The sequence below is a fragment of the Trichosurus vulpecula genome, chromosome 4 (assembly GCF_011100635.1).
Source record: "Trichosurus vulpecula isolate mTriVul1 chromosome 4, mTriVul1.pri, whole genome shotgun sequence".
NCBI lineage: Eukaryota > Metazoa > Chordata > Mammalia > Diprotodontia > Phalangeridae > Trichosurus > Trichosurus vulpecula.
In genome coordinates, this window is record NC_050576.1 from 98,062,193 (window position 1) to 98,082,672 (window position 20,480).

The 20,480-nt window shown below is 37.3% G+C and overlaps 1 protein-coding gene across 3 annotated transcripts in view; it reads left to right on the top strand.

Annotated features, from left to right (window-relative positions):
* The window catches only part of NEK7 (NIMA related kinase 7), a 200,820-nt gene that overhangs the window by 92,970 nt on the left and 87,370 nt on the right, over positions 1-20,480 (top strand). For all 3 annotated transcript variants that reach the window (XM_036756145.1, XM_036756146.1, XM_036756147.1), the window contains one exon: positions 18,432-18,572. In XM_036756145.1, coding sequence (XP_036612040.1) covers positions 18,432-18,572 — 141 coding nt within the window. The remainder of the gene's footprint in view (positions 1-18,431; positions 18,573-20,480) is intronic.

Below are 20,480 nucleotides of genomic sequence, written 5' to 3' on the forward strand. Positions count from 1 at the left end.
ATCATTTTTACAAGTTTTTGAGTTCCAAATTTTTCTCTTTCCTTCCCCTCCCCTCTTGTGAGAATGGTAGAAAATTTAATATAGGTTACACATGTTCTATCATGTAAAACATTTCCATATTAGTCAGTTGTGAAAGATGAAACAGATCAAAAGAAAAAAATACTATGGAAAAGAATAAAGTAAGTGAAAAAAATATGCTTTGATCTGCATTCAGAGTCCATCAGTTCTTTATCTGGATGTGGATTGCATTTGGATCATTGTGTTGCTGAGAAGAGCTGAGCCATTTAGTTGGTCATTGCTCAGTGTTGCTGGCACTGTGTGAAGTGTTTTCCTGGTTCTGCTCATTTCACTTTCCATCAGTTAGTACTAATCTTTCCAGGCTTTTCTGAAATCTGCCTGTTCATCATTTCTTAGCGCACTATCATATTACATATACCACAGCTTGTTCAGCCATTGCCCAATTGATGGGTATCCCCTTAATTCCAGTATTTTGCCACCATGAAAAGAACTACTATAAATATTTTTGCACGTGTAGGTCCTTTTCTTTTTTTTTTTTTAATGATCTCTTTGGGATACAGACCTAGTAGTGATGTTGCTGGATCAAAGAGTATGCACAGCTTGGTTGTCTTTTGGGTATAGTTCCAAACTACTCTCCAGAATGGTTGGATCAGTTCACAACTCCACCAGCAGTGCATTAGTGTCCCAATTTTCCCATATCCTGTCCGACATTTATCATTTTTGTTTTTTGTCATATTGGCCAATCTCATAGGTGGTACCTCAGAGTTGTTTTAATTTGCATCATTTGCCTATAGATCTCTTTGATTTTTTTTTTATCTGAAAACTGTCCATATCCTTTGACCATTTGTCAGTTGGGGAATGGCTTATATTCTTTCAATTTTGACTCAGTTTTCTATGTATTTGAGAAATGAGGCCTTTATCAGGGACACTTGCTATAAAGATTGTTTACCAGTTTTCTGTTTTCCTTTTAATCTTGGTTACATTGGTTTTGTTTGTACAAAAGCTTTTTAATTTAATATAATCAAAAGTATCTATTTTACATTTCCTAATACTCTCTCTTGTTTGGTCATGAATGTTTCCTTTCCCCTTAAATCTGACAAGTAGACAATTCCTTGTTCTTCTGATTTGCTTATGGTGTCACCCTTTATGTCTAAATCATGTACCTGTTTTGACCTTATCTTATTATGTAGTGTGAGATGTTGATCTATACCTAGTTTGTGTCCTGTTGTTTTCCAGTTTTCCCAGCGGTTTTTGTCAAATAGTGAGTTCTTTTCTGAAAGCCTGGGGTCTTTGGGTTTATCAAACACTAGGTTACTATGGTCATCGACTACTATGTCTCATGTATCTAATCTATTCCACTGACCCACCACTCTATTTCATAGCCAGTACCAGAAAGTTTTGATGATTACTGCTTTATACTCTAATTTGAGATCTGGTATTGCTAGGCTACCTTCCTATGCAGTTTTTTCCATTAATTTCCTTTATATTCTTGACCTTTTGTTCTTTCAGATGAATTTTGTTGTTATTTTTTCTAGCTCTATCAGATAATTTTTTTGGTAGTTTGATATGGCACTGAATTAGTTTAGGCAGAATTGTCAATTTTATATATTGGTTTGGCCTACCTATGAGCCAACTGTTATTTTTCCAGTGTGAAAAGTGTTTTCTAATTGTGTTTAGACTCCCAAGTATTTTATATTGTTTACAGTTATTTTTTTTTTTTTTTTGCTTTTTGGCAGGGCAATCGGGGTTAAGTGACTTGCCCAAGGTCACACAGCTAGTACATGTGTCAAGTGTCTGAGGCCGGATTTGAACTCAGGTCCTCCTGACTTCAGGGCCGGTGCTCTACTCATTGCGCCACCTAGCTGCCCCTATTACAGTTATTTTAAATGCAAGTTCTCTTTCTGTCTCTTGCTGCTGGGCTTTGTTGGTTCTACAAAGAAATGCTGATGATTTATGTGGGTTTTCTTATATCCTGCAACTTTGCTCAAGTTGTTAATTATTTCAAGTAGTTTTTTAGTTGATTCTCTAGAGTTCTCTAAGTATATCATATCAACTGCAAAGCGTGATAGTTTTGTTTCCTCATTGCCTATTCTAATTCCTTCAACTTCTTTTTCTTCTATTGCTATAGCTAACATTTCTGCTACTATATTGAACAATATTTTATACCCAGCACTTCAAGAAAAAAAAGTTTCCCTCAATAATTATGTCTCTTAGCACTTTACTAAAAGTATCCTGTGATTACCTTTGACTTTCTTAGAAACAAGTCTCTTCATCTTAGTTGTCATAGTTCTTAGCCTCTCTTGCCTTTAATGCTGTTAACTACTTCCTGCTACATTGTTTCTTTTTCCTTGGATCCTATGGTTGGTTACTCTTGTACTGAATTTCATCCTGAGGTTGTTAAAAGGGTTCTCTTCCTACTATTTTACTGATGCTTTTTCTTTCTACAGCTGTTTTAAGCAAAGGAACTTTTAGTCATAGGATTATTACATTTAAAATAGTACTGACAGTGAAATTGAGGATGAGATTTCGAGGTGATATTTTTAAAACTAACATTAATCATTAGGTCTTTATGGAAAGTTTGATGGTCTTGGGTTTGTAAGGAAGGCTGATGCAACAATTAAATCTAAGGGAATATAGTACCGGATATTGCCACAAATCCTATACTGTCTAGTTTTTAAATTGCATTTTACCATATTTAAAGCAAATGGCCTATATTTTGATTGCTCAACAAATTACAGAATAAATTGGAGACTTTTAAAAAATTGTTGTTAAAATTTGCCAAACTAATATCAATTTTTACAAAGATCTAGTGAATGAAAAGAATAGGTAACATGAAAATTATACTTAAAATAGGTCAGTAAATGAATTAAAATCCTATTAATATTAATTTTATAGGCAGAGCACAGCTTACTGTAATATACCTAGGAATCATCAGGACAGAATTTTATCTCTGTATATCCTGTTGATATAGTGTTATGACTTTCTTATAATTTCCCCAAGGAGAATTTCATTATACCATTACCCTGAATTATTTTATTGCTCTGTAATAAATGTCCTTAACATTCAGATTTAAAACAAATTGCTTGTTAATTTAGTCATGGGAAATTGTTAATCATTTTAAGAAATTTTCAGTTATAAGAATATGGAGCATTACGATAATAATGAAATTTTAATCTAATTATCAAAAAGTGCTTAGGGTTAATAGAATAAGAAAAAGAGATGACCTGTGGAATTTAGTCCTAATTAATCTGAACTCCTTCAGATTAACTTGTTGATGAGTTAATGCTGCATAATCCTTAGGATATCATATGAAAGACTTAAGTTCCTAGAATTTGATTTCTCAATGTGGCCATAATCATATTCAATTAAAAAGCATTTATTAAGCATCTACCATATACAGGGCTCTGGGCTGAAATCTGATGATAGAAAGACAAGAAGTAGAACACTCATAGTCATATTCTACTAGGGAGAATCAATGTGTTATGAGGTGAGTGTCAGAGAAGAGAATGAGCATTTATCTAGTGCGTGCTATGTGTTGGGCATTGTGCTAAGCACTTTACAGATATTATGACATTTGATCATCACAACAACTCTTCAAGGTAAGTACTGTATTTTACAGTTGAGGAAACTGAGGGAAACAAACAGAGGTTAAGTGACCTGCACAAGATCATACAGCTGATAAGTTAATGAGGCTAGTTTGAACTCAGTTCTTCCTGAATCCAGGCCCAATGCTTTATCCACTGTACCACCTAGCAGCCTCTAGGTAAGGAGATTAAAAGTAGAGAGAAACAGGGCAAGGGGGAGATCAGACAAAGTTCTCTAAGGAACTTTAAGAGAGGAAGAGCACTAGCAGTGGAGGAAGGTAAATTAAGACTCCACAGAGGCATTAGCATCTGAGGTGAGTTTTGAAGGTGCCCCTAAGGATTTTGAAATGTAGAGATGAGGAAGGAATGCATTTTAAGCCTGTAGTTAAATCTTTGCCATGTTTATTAACAGCTTTATTTCAAAGATAATAATGTGAAAAAGCCTGCAAATATGTATAGAGGCAGATGATGTCCCCTTGGGTTCAAGGAGCTGTCTTTCCTAGTCACCCAGGTTTATAAACTTGGTGACCTGGGTGACTTGGGGGAGGGTGGTTACATTAAAAATGTTAGGAAAATTTATAAACTTTAAAACCTTGGTTTCTAACCTTGATAATCTCAGTTCTTCCCTCTCTGACTTTTGATAGTTGATTATACTTGTATATCCTTACTTCTGTTACATAGCCATCACCTCAGTTAAAGTCTTCATTTACCTCTTATCAGAACAACTCGAAAAGCTTCCTAATGGGTCTCCCTGCTTCCATGTTTTCTCCTACTCCAATCTGTCTCTACTCAACTGCACAAATCAGCTTCGTAATACCCTGCTCTGAACATGTCTCCTTTTCTCAAAAGCTCCATAGTCTGTAGCATAAGATACAATCTTCTCATCTTGAAGTTTCAGACTTTCCACAGTCTGGCTCTGTCCTTCATTATCTCACAGTCTTCTCCTTCAACTCATTCTGTCTTCCAGCCAAACTGGACTACAGCAAGAATATAAAACTGCATTTTGAGGTAATCAGATTGATCTCATCTAAGAAATTATTATTGTTCTTATAGTTAACCATCACCCTCTTCAAATAAACAGCCTAGCTTATTCAACTTTTAGCTATTTTTCCTGTGTTTTTTAGACATGAATTTGTTTCTTAAAAGCCCATTTTGCAGGTAAAGGAACTGGGCAGTGAAGTTTAACACTAAAACATGGGACAAAATTGAGAGATTTGTTTTAGTGTCATGTTGGATTTCTGAAAGGACAGAATCTTCAGCATTCTTTGGTAATGGTCTACTACTACTAGGTTGGACTTTATTAGCAGAACTCAAAGCCTTACCTTGTAAATCTTTAAATATTATACTTTCCTTTCTGCCATTTGCTAGGATTTCTCTCAGGGAAATAAGTGTGCTCAGAAGCAGCACCCTCTTTGCTGTGTAACAGACCAGTTGGTAATCTAGCTCCCCATGTAGCTAATCACAATGAAATGAAAAAGCTTTTTATTTTCAAAGTTTAACAATCTTCTGCATCCTTAGGGTGTTCAATAAATATTGACAACTGACTCTGGAAGAAAATCTGGAATAATGTGCTAGCAAATACTACCTGTCACTACTGACATTTTTTAAAGTTTCTGTCAAATACAATGTCATAGTGACAGTCCTGGCCATTGATACTGTAACAAAGGCAGTGAATCCCTCAGCATTGTCCCTATAGTGGAAGAGAGTATGCATGAAGTTGTTGATCAGAAATGGATTCTTTCGCTGGGAGAGGCTAAAGTTGGTAGATTGTTTGAGGTCAGGATTTCTGAGCTGCAATAAGACAAAGCCAATCAAGTATCTACACTAAGGGCAGTGTCAAGGTGATATGCCCTGGGAGTAGAAGACCACCACTTGAAGGTCGTCTTGGGCTACATACATATGGAACCAGGTTGTGTCTTGTGACTAATAGCAACACCCACTTTCCTTCCTTTGATGCTGGTGCTGATATTGCCCTCTTTGACCATTTTGTCAAACTCATTTCCTGGTTTGTAGATCTCATGATCTAAATGGTCTCCAAGAACTAAGGTAGAAAGTCATGGATCTTCATTCCCAGCAAAAAGAGAAGTTCTTCCATTGGGGAGCTCATATCCCTCACATCTTCCCCTGTACTGAGGAGTCTCATACTCTACACACAGTCTTTACCTCAGGTACACTTGTAACAGAAGAGAGAATCATAAACTCCTATAAAATGTATAATCAATAAAGTTGTCATATTCAGTGCAAAAAATCCTCAACTGTTTTAAAAAAAAGTTTATACAGGGTAAGTGTCTTCCTTGGGTTGAAACCAGCCTCCTTCCTTCCTTCCTTCCTTCCTTCATCCCTCCCTTCCTTCCTTCTTTCCTTCCTTTCCTTCCTCCCTCCCTTTCCCTCCCTCCCTTCTTTCCTTCTGTACTAGAATATGATTATTTGGTCTCTTGATCCACTACAACATGATTCTTCTCTTAACTCCTATTCTACTTGCATTCTGCCTAATTGCTACTAAAAACTGAAACCTTGTGAGTATATGAATGTAATGACAGTGATAATGATATTTATATAATGCTTTGAGTTTTGCAAAGCACATTATGTATGTTATCTCATTAGAGCTTCACAACAACCCTGTAAGGTATATTCTACAGGTAATATTATCTCCTTTTTATAGTTGAGGAAACTGAAGCTCAGAGATATTAAGGGACTTACCTTTGGTCACATACCTAGTCAAAGGTAGGACTCAAACTCAGGTCATGCCTAGCCCTTCATCTCCTACAGAAAGCTGTCTTCATCTATAAAAATAAAGGTAAATACAAACCCAGCCTAAGAAAAATCTGTTTTAGTAAAAGAACAAATTTCCTATTACATCTTACTATTCAAGAGAATAGTCTAGGTACAAGTGACATTGATGAGGAAGAATTCAAATTTAGTGATATTATTTGGTTTATATTTGACGTTAGAGTTTGACTATTTCTTTACTTTATCCTATCTGTTATAGTAAAGTGTTGCTTGTGAGAAGCTTAAAAAATTAAAAACACTTGAAAGTTGAAACTACTTATAAATAGAAAATTACTCATTTGTGATTTCTTGCTAAGTTCTTCTAAATTGATTAGGGATTTTATCTACCTTTATCAGCTTTAAACGAAGTGCTTGTATATAAACTAAATCTTCAGAATCAAATACTACATTGCATAAGGCTTAATGTAATCATTGTTAAAATGTTTGTAAAACCTCTCTGATGGTTTCAAATTAAGGGAGATCCTTACCCTTTACAAGCTTTTTTTTTTTTTAACAGTATGGTAGATAGGCCTGGTAGTAGTTGGAGATGTGCAGCTATGCTACTTCTCATGTCATCTCTCCACATCTAAATTGTGTGACAGAACAAGGGAGCAGATGAGACAAGCTGTCACTCATCCACACTGCCCCTTGAAGAAAGGCTATGGGGGGGGGAAAGGTGCCGCAAATGGGCTGTGAAGTTTACATACACTGCCCACTGTTAAACAGATTATGTCTAATGAAGTGTCTAATGCTCAGGCCATATCAACCTAATCCTTGGTGGCAGTTCATCCCTCAACTGCCAAAAAATACCGCCTTCTGGCCCTCTCTGGCCACTCTGGCCGCCAAACACAGGGAGGTGCCCAGTCTTAATAAACCAAGACAGTGTGTGATCTGACATGCAAATGTAGGTCATTGCATATGTAAATGTGTGATTACAAACCTGAATGCCAAAACACATTAGTGAGACTTTGCTCTCAGCATGTGGTTGTCACACTGCCTTAGTAGTTCACGCTAATATTTGTCAAGTTATTGTACAGATAGTAGATAATTCTCAATTCATATTGAAAATATATGGAACTTATATAAATTATTTGAGAGCTGTATTTTATTTTTTAAATTGACAAGTCACAATCTAAAGAATGTCTTTTAAGTCTTGAGTACTTAGTATGTGAAAAGATATCATTGCTTATGTGCTTATCTTGTTGAGTAAGTTGTGGCTTCTGAAGCTACTGGTCCAGTCTACCAAATTTTAAATATTTAATTTTCTTTTAATAGTTAAAGTGGGTTTTGAAAATTCATCCTTGACTTAATCATTTATTGTAAACTTTAAAAATTACACAAGCATGAGTAACTGTTGTGAAAACACATGTAGTAAATATTGTACCTGAAATGCTGTTGTTATTTATGGATCCCTCTTTCTTAAATATACAGTGGTTTGTTGTAGTGGAATTCATTAGCAATCTATCTTAATACCTATAAGTCCATTTTAAACAAAAGACATTTTCAATATATCATGTTTATGCTTACCATATTTTTGTATCATTATTATTTTCTACCAAGTTATAAAGTGTGACATGGAAGATAAAATGTTTATGAAAATCTTACAAGGCAGTGTACCAAAATAATAGGTAGAGGGCTGGCCCCAGAGTCAGTCAGACTTGGATTTAAATCCTGCCTCTGACACATACTGTCTGTGAATCTGTACTAATCATTTAACCTCTCAGTGTCCTAGGTATCTCTTAAGGACTCTGCAAAGAAAGCACTGATCTATATTAGTAGAGGGAGTTTTTCATCTAGGAGTTCCCTAGAGCTATTCCTTAATTCTATGAAAGTAAACAGTATGAGTAAGTATTTCAATAGTTGTTAGAAAGCATCAGATTTATATATCTCTGATGCCAAATGAAATCATACTTCACCCTTTTCTTATGATTAGCAGTTGAATTCAACAAGTATTAAGTAGCTGCTTATATGCTTAATAATGGCTCAGTGGATGGAGGTAGGTGACTCAGTGGATAGAGTGTTAGGCCTGGAGTCAGAAAGACCCGAGTCCAAATTCAGCTTCATACAGTTACTTGCTGTGTGACCCTGGGTGAGTCACTTAACTTCTGTTTGCTTCAGTTCACTGGAGGAGGAAATGGCAAACCACTCCAGTATCTTTTCCAAGAAAACCCCCATGGGCAGTATTAGTGTGTTATGGTCCATAGGGTCATTAAAAGTAGGACACAACCGAATGATTAAACAGCAATAACAACAATGTATAAGACATAACAAAATGCTGGCTCTGAGATTAAAATTCTACAATTCAAGCCATCATTAATGGTGACCTGATTTTTTTTTTACATAAATTTGAATTAATATTCAGGGATACTTGAATTACATACTTAGTTACATTTTTCAGATTTTTTTGTACTTACATTCATTTTCAAGGAAAAAATTTTTATTATTTTCCTATACTTTTAACTCTCAAAGGAAGAAAACCATTAAAGAAGTAATAAATAATAATTACTTTTGACCAATACTCTTGATATTTGTATTGGATTTGAAACCCTCCCCCTCCCCAAGTGTTTCATTAAGTTGGGAGCAATAGGCACAAATTTAAAAGACATGATTTAATGAGGACAAATATAAACTCTTACACTTTAATTCAAAATTTCATCTACATAAGTTTAGGCTAGGGAAGCCATCAAATTCACATTAGAATGTGATAAAAGATCTAGGAATTTCAGTTGACTACAAACTTAATCTGGGCCAATGCTGTGGCATGGTTACTAATGAAATACATGCAACCATAGGGTATATTAGTCAAGGGTTAATGTCCAGATCAAGATAAGAAAAAGTCCAAATATTCTAGGTACTGATCAGATTATATTTTTATTTTTTTTATCTTTTATATTGGGTTTAGTTCTCAGTGTGACATTTTAGGAAGGACACTGCAAAAATTGATCATATCCAGAAGTGTGTGATTCGGATAATTAAAGATTTGGAAATCAGATAATATATGGAATGGTTGAAAAAAAAACTGGGAGTGTTTGTTCTGTTAAAAGAGAAGATTAGAGGGATATTCCATGCTGAAGACTAATTTGAATTATGTATTGTACTTCCATACAATAGAAATGGAACTAATGAATAGAATTTATAGGGAAGCAGATGTCAGTTAAATATGAAGAAGAATTGTACATATAACATTACTAGTGATAAGAATTTACAAAAAAGACCAAAATAATTGCACTTATGAGCTGACTTTGGTTGCAGAGCATGAAGTAGAGAATGTCTGTGTGGACCTTGACAACAGTCTCCAAATCAAATCAGCATATACTGTGTCTGATACTTGATGATTTAAATGCAGTGGTGGGAAAAGAAACATTGGAAAGGCTGCAGACGTATGGCTCTATATCATAAATACTCTTGTTTTTCCAAAAAAAGAAAAAGAATTGGTAGGCACTGGATATGGCAACGGCCAAGCAATACATCCAAGAATGAAACTGATTGCATTTTAGCTTATTGATATGAGACTTAGCCATGCATCAACTGCTGTATAGTCAGATCATCACAGCAGACCAGAATTTGTGAAAAACCAGAAAGAATATGAATGAGAAAAAGATATACATTTAAGAAGATTTAAGCTGGGACTATTTTAACAAGTTATTAAAAATAAAAAGTGGGAAATGGATAAAAATGACATCAATACTGACTATAATAAGTTCATCCAGAAATTAAAATAATCTAAGTTAATTGCTACATGAAGGAGACCAAAAGAGGTCAAAGAATACTTTAATCAGAGAACATCTCACTTGCCAAATCGATAGAGATAGCTGCAAAAGGTAACACTGGATGTTAAACTATAAGGTATTCTGTAAAATCTTTTAAAGAATCAACCAAGAAGCTAAAGGCTTAAATGCCTACTATGTTCTAGGTGTGATATGCTAGGTATAGGGTATATAAATACAAAGAATGAAACAATTTTTACTATTACTTCTACTCCTGTTCTGACTACATATAGTGCTTTAAGGTTTGTATATAGTTTTACAAGTATTATCTCCTACCCTGGGAGATAGAAGCTATTATTATTACAGTTGAGGACACTAAGACTAACAGAAGCTAACCTTATATTTTAACAAGGTTGAATGATGATAATGAGCAATATCATCTCATAAAGCAGAGAGGGTAGAGCAAGTCTAAAGAAAATGACTCCTTGGTGAACCAATTTAACTCTATACTGTCCTCCTCTCTTGAATCCCTACCCCCTTAAATTACCAATTTTCCCAGCCAAGCCTCAGCCTTGAATCACTGCCACCATTCATTGCCTTTATTCCTACACATGTGCTGTTGAACAAAGGGAGAAAGTCATGCATCTGTTCTGACTGGGCCCCCTGTAAATTTATGTTACACAATTTTAACTGGGTCCTCACTGCTGCTAGGCAATCCTATAGTATTTCCTTTATCAACTCACTATACCACTCTCCACAATGGCTCTTCTGAGCCTTTTCATCCATCCTCAAAATGCCCATGATTCACCCTCCCCTCACTCTTGAGGCTGAGAACCTTGCCTCATATTTTACAGAAAAAAAATTGAGGCCATTTACCATGAACTCCCTCTTCAACTCTCCTTATCTCCAATGCCTTCTGCCATTATTCCTTCCTTCACCACTGTCTCATATCACAGGATGGCCTTACTCTTTACTGAAGTTAACCCCTTTCCTACCAGCACAAGCGGTCTCATTCTATCCTGTTCCCTCCAACAGATTGCCTCCTTTGTCATGCTCACTCTGTCATTTATTTTCTGTCTCCCTCTGCTGGCTCCTTTCCTACTGCCTACAAACATGCTCATTTCTTGCCCATCCTGGAAAAAAAAAAACCCTCACTCTATCTTTCCATTCCTGTTAATTGTTATCCTGGTTATCTTCTACCCGTTTGTGGCTGAACTCCTTGAAAAGGCAGCTACAATGGTGCCTCCACTTTCTCTACTTTCACTCTCTTCTTCACCCCTTAAAATATGTCTTTCAACCTTATCATTCCACTGAAACTGCTGTCTCTAAAGTTACTAATGATTTCTTAATTGCTAAATCCAATGGCCCTTTCTCAATCTGCATTCTCCTTGACCTCTCTGCAGCCTTTGACATTGTTGGTCACTTTCTCCTCCTTGATACTCTCTTTTATCTAGGTTTTTGGAACACTACTTTCTCCTAGTTTTCCTTCTACTTATCTGACTGCTCCTTCTGTTTCCTTTGCTTGATCCATCTCCACAGATCAGGCTGCCTAACTGGTTCTGTCCTGGATCCTTTTCTGTTCTCCCTCTATACTTGGTGATCTCATTAGCTCCCATGGATTTACCATCTCTATGCTGATGATTCTCAAATCTACCTTTTCTTCCCCAATTTCTCTGTTGACCTCTAGTCTCACATCTCCAACTGCTTTTCTGACATCTTGCACTGGATATCCAGTGGACATCTGAAACTCAGTATGTTGAAAGATATTATTTTTACCTTTCCCATTACTGTAGAAAGTAACACCATCCTCCTAGTCCCTCAGGCTCACAACCTAGGGAGTCATCCAGGATACCTCACTATCTCTTATACCCCAGCCCCCATTTCCAAGCTCTTACAGAGGCCTGTCGATTTCACCTTTGCGATATTTTCCTGAATATGCTTCCCTTTCTTCCCTGACCTGCCAGTAGGCTGGTGGGTCTGCCTGTCTTGAGTCTCTTCTTTACTCCAGTTCATTCTCCATTCAGCCACTAAAGTGATTTTCATAAAATTCATGTCTGAACATGTTATTCCCCTACTCAGTAAACTTCAGTGCTTCCTGTTGCCTCCAGTAACAAATTAAAAATGCTGTGTTTGGCATTCAAAGCCCTTCATAACCCAGCCCCTTCCTATCATACACCTTTTTTGTTGTTACTATTATTGTTCAGTGATTTAGTTGCGTCAGACTCTACGTAACCTCATGAACATTGTCTGTGGGGTTTTCTTGGAAAATATATGGAGGCAGTTTGCCATTTCCTTCTCTAGTGTGACCCCATTTTTTGCAGATGAGGAACTGAGGCAAATAAGGGCTAAGTGACTTGTCTACGGTCATACAGCTAGTGTCTGAGGCCAGATTTGAACTCAGATCTTCCTGACTCCAGACCCAGTGTTTACACCTTACTAATAATTACTTTATGGTTCAGTGACACTGATGTCTTGGCTATTCCATGAACAAGATACTCTGTCTCAGCTCCAGGCATTTTTTCTGGCCATCCCCAATGTGTAGAATTCTTTCCCTTCTCCATTCAGACTACTGACCTCCCTGGCTTCCATTAAGGCCCAACCAAAATCCCATCTCCTACAGGAAGCCTTCCCCAATCCTTCTTAATTCCAGTGCCTTCCCTTTGTTAATTACTCCCTTTTTAATAGTATATATGGCTTGCTTTGTATATATTTGTGTATGTGTTGTCTTTCCCCCATTAGATTGCGTAATGTTAATTGCATTATACCCATTAATAGGCCTCACGTGGATCCCATTAATGGAAGCTTGCTTAGGAGAAGTTTACTTGTAGGAAGGCTTTTATAGCTTTTGCTAATTTCTAATTAGGCACTGAGACAGGAGGGTTGTGATGCCTTTTGGTTCTGAGAAATGTGTATTTACTCTGAGTTGGTATTTTGCTTTGGGGGTTCATTTGGGGGGATTTTTTGATTCCCTGGTTGAGACTCTGAGTAGCCCTATGTTCAGTGGCCCCCCCTCCACCTCCCCTACTGAACTAGTTGATGTAATTAAAAGTAGGATTGTTAACCTCTTTTTGAACAGTCTTTTCTAGAAAAGCAGATTAAAGAACTTGTGCTAGCAGGCCATCCTGGGTAGGCTAGGGTTCTTGCTGCTACGGATTGTAAGCCCCTTGAAGACAGGAGGTACCTTTTGCCTTTTTTGTATCCCTAGCACTTAGCACAATGCCTGGCACATAGAAGACTCTTAATAAATGTTTATTGAATTGGACCGAAGTAATTCACTAATCAAAGTCATTCCAAGGGCATTCAAGGATAAAAATGGAAAGAGGACTACAAACGGAGAAAAAATGGAAAATATTTGCAAAGATTACTTCATAAATTTCCTCCATCAGGGATAGCAGAATCACAACATTTGAACTTTGACATCAGAGTTTGTAAGATGCTAATAGAGGGAGGGACTTCCGGGGGCAGAGCCAAGATGGCAGCTGGAAAGCAGTGAGCTCCCTGCCAAGTCCCTCCAAAAACCTATAAAAAATGGCTCTGAACCAATTCTAGAACTGCAGAACCCACAAAACAGCAGAGGGAAGGAGAGCTCCATCCCAGGACAGCCTTGATGGTCTCTGGGTGAGGTCTATCCCACACAGAGCTGGGAGCTGGGAGCAGAGCAGAGCCCAGAGTGAGCTGCTCGGACCAACCAGACCAGGAGCAGAGCGGGTCCTAGCTCCCTGAATCAGTGAGCTACAGCAGTTACCAGACTTCTCACCCCACAAACACCAAAGACAACAGAGAAGGTTAGTGGGAAAAGCTGCGGGAGTGGAAGGAGTTCACAGTTCGGCCACCTCCCCGGGGCAGCGGAGGTGGGGCAGCTACAGCTGCTGTTGCTTCTGGCCCCAGGCCCACCTAGTGGGAGGAATTAAGTGGCAGATCAGAGCAGGAGTGCACAGCCTGCTGAAGATCTAAGCCCAGTCCGGCTTGGGGGTTCTTGGGGAAGGAGTAGTGCTGGTGTGGCAGAGCTGGCTAATCCTCCCCCAAACGTGGAACATAGAACCCTTTAGTCTACAAGCAGTCATACCCTGCTGAAAAACTCAAGGGTCAAGTTAGTTGGTTGGGAATATGGCCAGGCAGCGAAAACACACCCAGATTCAGTCTCAGACTTTGGATTCTTTCATTGGTGACAAAGAAGACCAAAACATACAGCCTAAAGAAGTCAACAAAGTGCAAGAGCCTACACCAAAAGCCTCCAAGAAAAACATGAACTGGTCCCAAGCCATGGAAGAGCTCAAAAAGGATTTGGAAAAGCAAGTTAGAGAAGTAGAGGAAAAATTGGGAAGAGAAATGAGAAGGATGCGAGAAAATCATGAAAAACAAGTCAATGACTTGCTAAAGGAGACCCCAAAAAATACTGAAAAATACACTGAAGAAAACATCACCTTAAAAAACAGACTAACTCAAATGGCAAAAGAGCTCCAAAAAGCCAATGAGGAGAAGAGTGCCTTGAAAGGCAGAATTAGCCAAATGGAAAAGGAGGTCCAATGGACCACTGAAGGAAATACTACCTTAAAAATTAGACTGGAGCAAGTGGAAGCTAGTGACTTTATGAGAAATCAAGATATTATAAAACAGAACCAAAGGAATGAAAAAATGGAAGACAATGTAAAATATCTCATTGGAAAAACCACTGACCTGGAAAGTAGATCCAGGAGAGATAATTTAAAAATTATTGGACTACCTGAAAGCCATGATCAAAAAAAGAGCCTAGATATCATCTTTCAAGAAATTATCAAGGAGAACTGCCCTGATATTCTAGAGCCACAGGGCAAAATAGAAATTGAAAGAATCCGCCGATCGCCTCCTCAAATAGATCCCAAAAAGAAATCTCCTAGGAATATTGTCGCCAAATTCCAGAGCTGCCAGATCAAGAAGAAAATACTGCAAGCAGCCAGAAAGAAACAATTTGAGTATTGTGGAAACATAATCTGAATAACCTAAGATCTGGCAGCTTCTACATTAAGAAATCGAAGGGCTTGGAATACGATATTCCGGAGGTCAGTGGAGCTAGGATTAAAACCTAGAATCACCTACCCATCAAAACTGAGTATCATGCTCCAAGGCAAAATATGGATTTTCAATAAAATAGAGGACTTTCAAGCTTTCTCAGTGAAAAGACCAGAGCTGAATAGAAAATTTGACTTTCAAACACAAGAATCAAGAGAAGCATGAAAAGGTAAACAAGAAAGAGAAATCATAAGGGACTTACTAAAGTTGAACTGTTTTGTTTACATTCCTACATAGAAAGATGATGTGTATGATTCATGAGACCTCAATATCATAGTAGCTGAAAGGAATATGCATATATATATGTTTATGTATATATATATATAATAAGTGATTGTGCATGTATGTATATATGTATGTGTATAGATATATAAAGAGAGAGAGCAGACACAGGGTGAGTTGAAGATGAAGGGAAGATATCTAAAAGAAATAAAATCAAATTAAGGGATGAGAGAGGAATATATTCAGAGAGGGAGATAGGGAGAGATAGAATGGGGTAGATTATCTCGCATAAAGGTGGCAAGAGGAAGCAGTTCTGTGGGAGGAGGGGAGAGGGCAGGTGAGGGGGGAATGAGTGAATCTTGCTCTCATCAAATTTGGCCTGAGGAGGGAATACCATAGATACTCAATTGGGTATCTTACCCCACAAGAAAGAAGAGGGAAGAAGATTAAAAAAATGGGGGGGGGGGTTGATGGAGGGGAGGGCAGATGGGGGTGGAAGTAATCAAAAACAAACACTTTGGAAAGGGGACAGGGTCAAGGGAGAAAATTCAGTAAAGGGGGATGGGTTGGGAAGGAGCAAAATATAGTTAGTCTTTCACAACATGAGTATTGTGGAAGGGTTATACATAATGATACACATGTGGCCTATGTTGAATTGCTTGACTTCCTAGGGAGGGTGGGTGGGAAGGGAAGAGGGGAGAGAATTTGGAACTCAAAGTTTTAAAAACAGATGTTCAAAAACAAACAAAAAAAAGTTTTTGCATCCAACTAGAAAATAAGATACACAGGCAATGAGGTGTAGAAATTTATCTTGCCCTACAAGAAAGGAAGGGAACAGGGGATGGGAGGGGAGTGGGGTGACAGAAGGGAGGGCTGACTGGGGAACAGGGCAACCAGAATATACGTCATCTTGGAGTGGGGGGGGGGAGGGTAGAAATGGGAAGAAAATTTGTAATTCAAACTCTTGTGAAAATCAATGCTGAAAACTAAATATGTTAAATAAATTTAAAAAAATATTTTAAAAAAGATGCTTATAGAGGGATGTAAATGTAACTAGAGAGAACAAAGACATGAAAAATAACCAAATATATATGAGTTTTGGAAGGTACAAGCAAGCTTTTGCAAAGATTATTCAGTTGTAGACCACAACTTTACCATCTCAAAATTAACTGAAAGATATAGAAAAAATAAGGTCCCTTGATGGTATTTTCTTATTGATTAGGAAAAAGTTTTTGAATTGGAACAAAATACTTTCTTACAGGCTCTTTTATAATATAGATTCTCCTTTCTGTAATCAAGAATTTCAAAGGCTTTGAAAGACCTAATAATAGATTTAGTGACCATCTGATAAACATCAGGTAAGGTATAAAACAAGGTATTTGTTGTTCAGTTGTTTAGAATAGTTTTTGACCCTTTGTGACCCCATTTGGGGTTTTCTTGGCAGAGGTACTAGAGGGATTTGCCATTTCCTTCTCCAGCTCATTTTGCAGAAGAGGGAACTGAGCCAAACAGGGTTAAGTGACTTATTCAGTGTCACACAGCTAATAAGTATCTGAGACTGGATTGGAACTTTAGTCCTCCTGACTCCAGGGCTGGTACTCTATCCACAGTGGCACCTAGCAGCTCCTCAAAACAGGGAGCTATTTATTCTCTAAAGATATCAGCACTTGGCAGAGATACAATGCAGAGTCTAGGTCAGGAAAGGATTCTCTGTAAATGGTGACATCCTCCAGATGCTTCTGTTTTTTAGGTAATGATATGGCAGATTATATCAAGCCCCAAGACACTGAAGAACCTCTTTGGGGCAAGTGAGTGGCAAAGTGGATAGAGTGCTGGGCCTAGTGTCAGGAGGACCCGAGTTCAAATCCAGCCTCAGATACTTAATAGCTGTGTGACCCTGGACAAGTCCTTTAACATCTGCTGGCCTCATTTTCCTCATCTGCAAAATAGGGATAAAAGCACATGCCATCCAGGATTGTTGTGAAGATCAAATAAGAAAATATTTGTAAAGCACTTAGCACAGTGCCTGGCACACAGTAGGTGCTATGTAAATGTTAACTGTTATTAGCTATTATTATTATTTAGATCTATAATCATTGGAAGAATTTGGCCAATTCATCTACACAAGAAAAATTAAGTTTATGATTAATGACTATGGTCTAGATTTTAACATGTTTTTGGATAGGCTTCCTATAGAGATTGTCCAGCATGATGACAGACAGAACAGATAGACAGTTAACTAGGTCCAGAGTTGAAAAGGAAAATAGACTAGGTTGTTTTGAGGAAATTATAAATCTCTTTTACTGATGCCAAACTTCCCAAGAAAACAAAGACTCATTTTTTCAAGAGTAAGTCACTGTGTTTACTGGTATTGCTATATGGAAACAAGACATAGAACAGCACTGCCTCAGAAAAACTCTGCTATCACATGGAGGTCAGTGGAGTGGTTCTTGTGTCGTTAGCTGTAACAGATAAGCAAAAAGAACTTTGAAGAAGAATAGGAGTAAAGGAAATTATCAAAGAATTTTATTTCAGGAAAAGATGGGTCGATCATGTGACAAAAGCAAAGAATGACAGGTGGACAACCAGAGTGTTCTACTTGTGCGTTTAGTGATGTTGGGAGGAGAGCAAAGGAAGCCTGGAGAATCTAGAGTTAACCTGTATCAAGCTTTTTGGAAAATATGGACAAGAGATATACAGGATGGGTAGGCATGGATGGGTAATGATCAGTATATTTGAAGGGAACTTCTGAATCAGTGAGATTAGAGATTTTTGAGTAGTTGAGTATAAGGATGAAATATCAAGTAGAACTATCCAAAGATGAAATAGTACCTTCCTTGTGCAGTAGTCAACTGTCACTAGAGATGTTCATGTAAGAGCTTCAAGGTAATTTATCAAGGATCTCATAGAGGGAATTCCTGCATTTAATAGAATATTGGATTAGGTAACCTATAAATTTTCAATGTTATATGGGATACAATTGTTTTATATCCTTTGAATCAGGATATATCACTTTGATGATATGTTATGTGAGGCTATATCATTGAATTTTCCTTTTTCCACTTTTTAAAAACAATTACAGAAGGCCTTACGACCTGATATGGGCTATAATACATTAGCCAACTTTCGGATAGAAAAGAAGATTGGCCGTGGACAGTTCAGTGAAGTTTATAGAGCAGCCTGTCTCTTGGATGCAGTACCAGTGGCTTTAAAAAAGGTGCAGGTAAGAACATTTTTGTATATTAATATAATCTTATTACACGGAAATAAGAATTGAAATATAAACGTTGAAAGCTCCGGGTTGGACTTTATATATACTTAAAAAGGAAAACAAGCTATACAAAATAGATCTTCAGTTTCACATGCAGTCCTTTTCTCCATTTTATTATGTATATGCAAATACCCTTTTTATGGTTGGTGAATTCAGAATAAATATTAAAATTTAAAGATAATTAAAGTCTAGCTTTTTTGGAATAGTTGGGAATCTTATTTTCTCACAAAGGAACACATTATATTTAATTTGGAATGTTGAAAAAATATGAATGGCATGCTGGTACTTTGATAGAACCCCAATTTCTTTGGTATGCATGCTATTGCTCTTGCTGTAGAGTGCAGCCCATTTATGCCTTCTCTTGCTTTATAGTTCCTCTGCATGTTTTTCTTCCTAAATAAGTCTTCCATTAGGTATTTATTGATAGAGGGGAAGCCAACTTCTTACTTTTCTTGTCTCTCAGGACATTAAGGTATTGCCTTGGCTGACTGTCTTTTTTTTTTTTTTTTTGTCATTCTCATTATGTGATTGTTCTAGTCCTTTTTTTGGTCATGTATATCCTCATATCATTTACATTATTTCTTCCATTTAAATCTTTTTTGGCAACATGTTGCAGCCTACTTGAGCTTATTCTGTATCTTTCCACTAATGGTCTTTTGAGTTATCATTTCAACTATTCTCATCTCACTTAGCACAATGCTTAGCATGTAGTAGACACTTCATAAACTCTTGTTTCCCTCATCTTCTGAGATCGCCTTATGTCATGATTTGTGGTCCCATGATACTAGGAAAATGTTGCTGTTAAGAGTATGGGCTTTAGTTTAAGCAGCCTCTTTGGATCATTGAAATCACCTCACCTCACAGTTTTTCAAGTGTCATTTCCTCGATTCCTGGACGTAATATTAGTCATGTACAATACAACACACACACACACACACACACACCCTCTAATTTGATGGACTTCTCAACCAGCTGAATGACATGGTCTAAAGACCATTTTAAAAAAATCCAATTTGTTTTCAGGTGTGGGTGATTAATCTCTGACATTAATGAGAATTTCAATATAGTATTTTAGGGTTCGATGTAATCTTGATGATGTCATCAGTGAATAAGAACATTTTACTACAAATTTATATTATGTAATCTCAACTAGTCTCTCATTGCAACAAGGAAATCTTTTAATACTTCTATAATTGATTTACTATCCAACTTACAACAGAACCTTTTAATTCTGCATCAAGTCTCCCATGGTATCCACTTCCCTCTCAGCTGAGGTCCTCTCTTCATACTTTGCTTAAAAAAAATTGAGGCCATTAATCAAGAGCTCCTCTAGCCTCCTTCTCATTTCACATCACTAGGACATCATCCCTTACTGTCTCTTTCACTCCATCTCACAGGGAGAGGTGGCGCTTTTTCTTGCCAAGGGAAACCACTCTACATATACCATCAATCCCAACTTCTCCTGTATTTTGCAGCACATTGCCCCCACTATCATCTCCACTTTTAACTTCAGTCTCTCTCTGTCTACTGGTTCCTTCTCTGCTGCCTACAGACATATTCCATGTTTCTCCCACATCTTTGAAAAAAAAAAAAACAAACCTTCACTTGGTTCTATCATTCTTTATCTCTCCTCCCCCTCTTTGCTGAATGCCTTGAGAAAACTTTGTATGTCAGGTGCCTCAATTCCTATACTGTCACTCTGTTCTAAATATTCTGCAGTGTTGCTTCCAGTTTCACCATTCAACTGAAACTACTCACCAGAGGTATCAGTGCTCTCCTAATTGTCAAATTTAGTGACCTTTTCTTAATCCTCATCCTTCTTGACCTGTTTGCTGCACTGGACAAAGTTGATTGCCACCT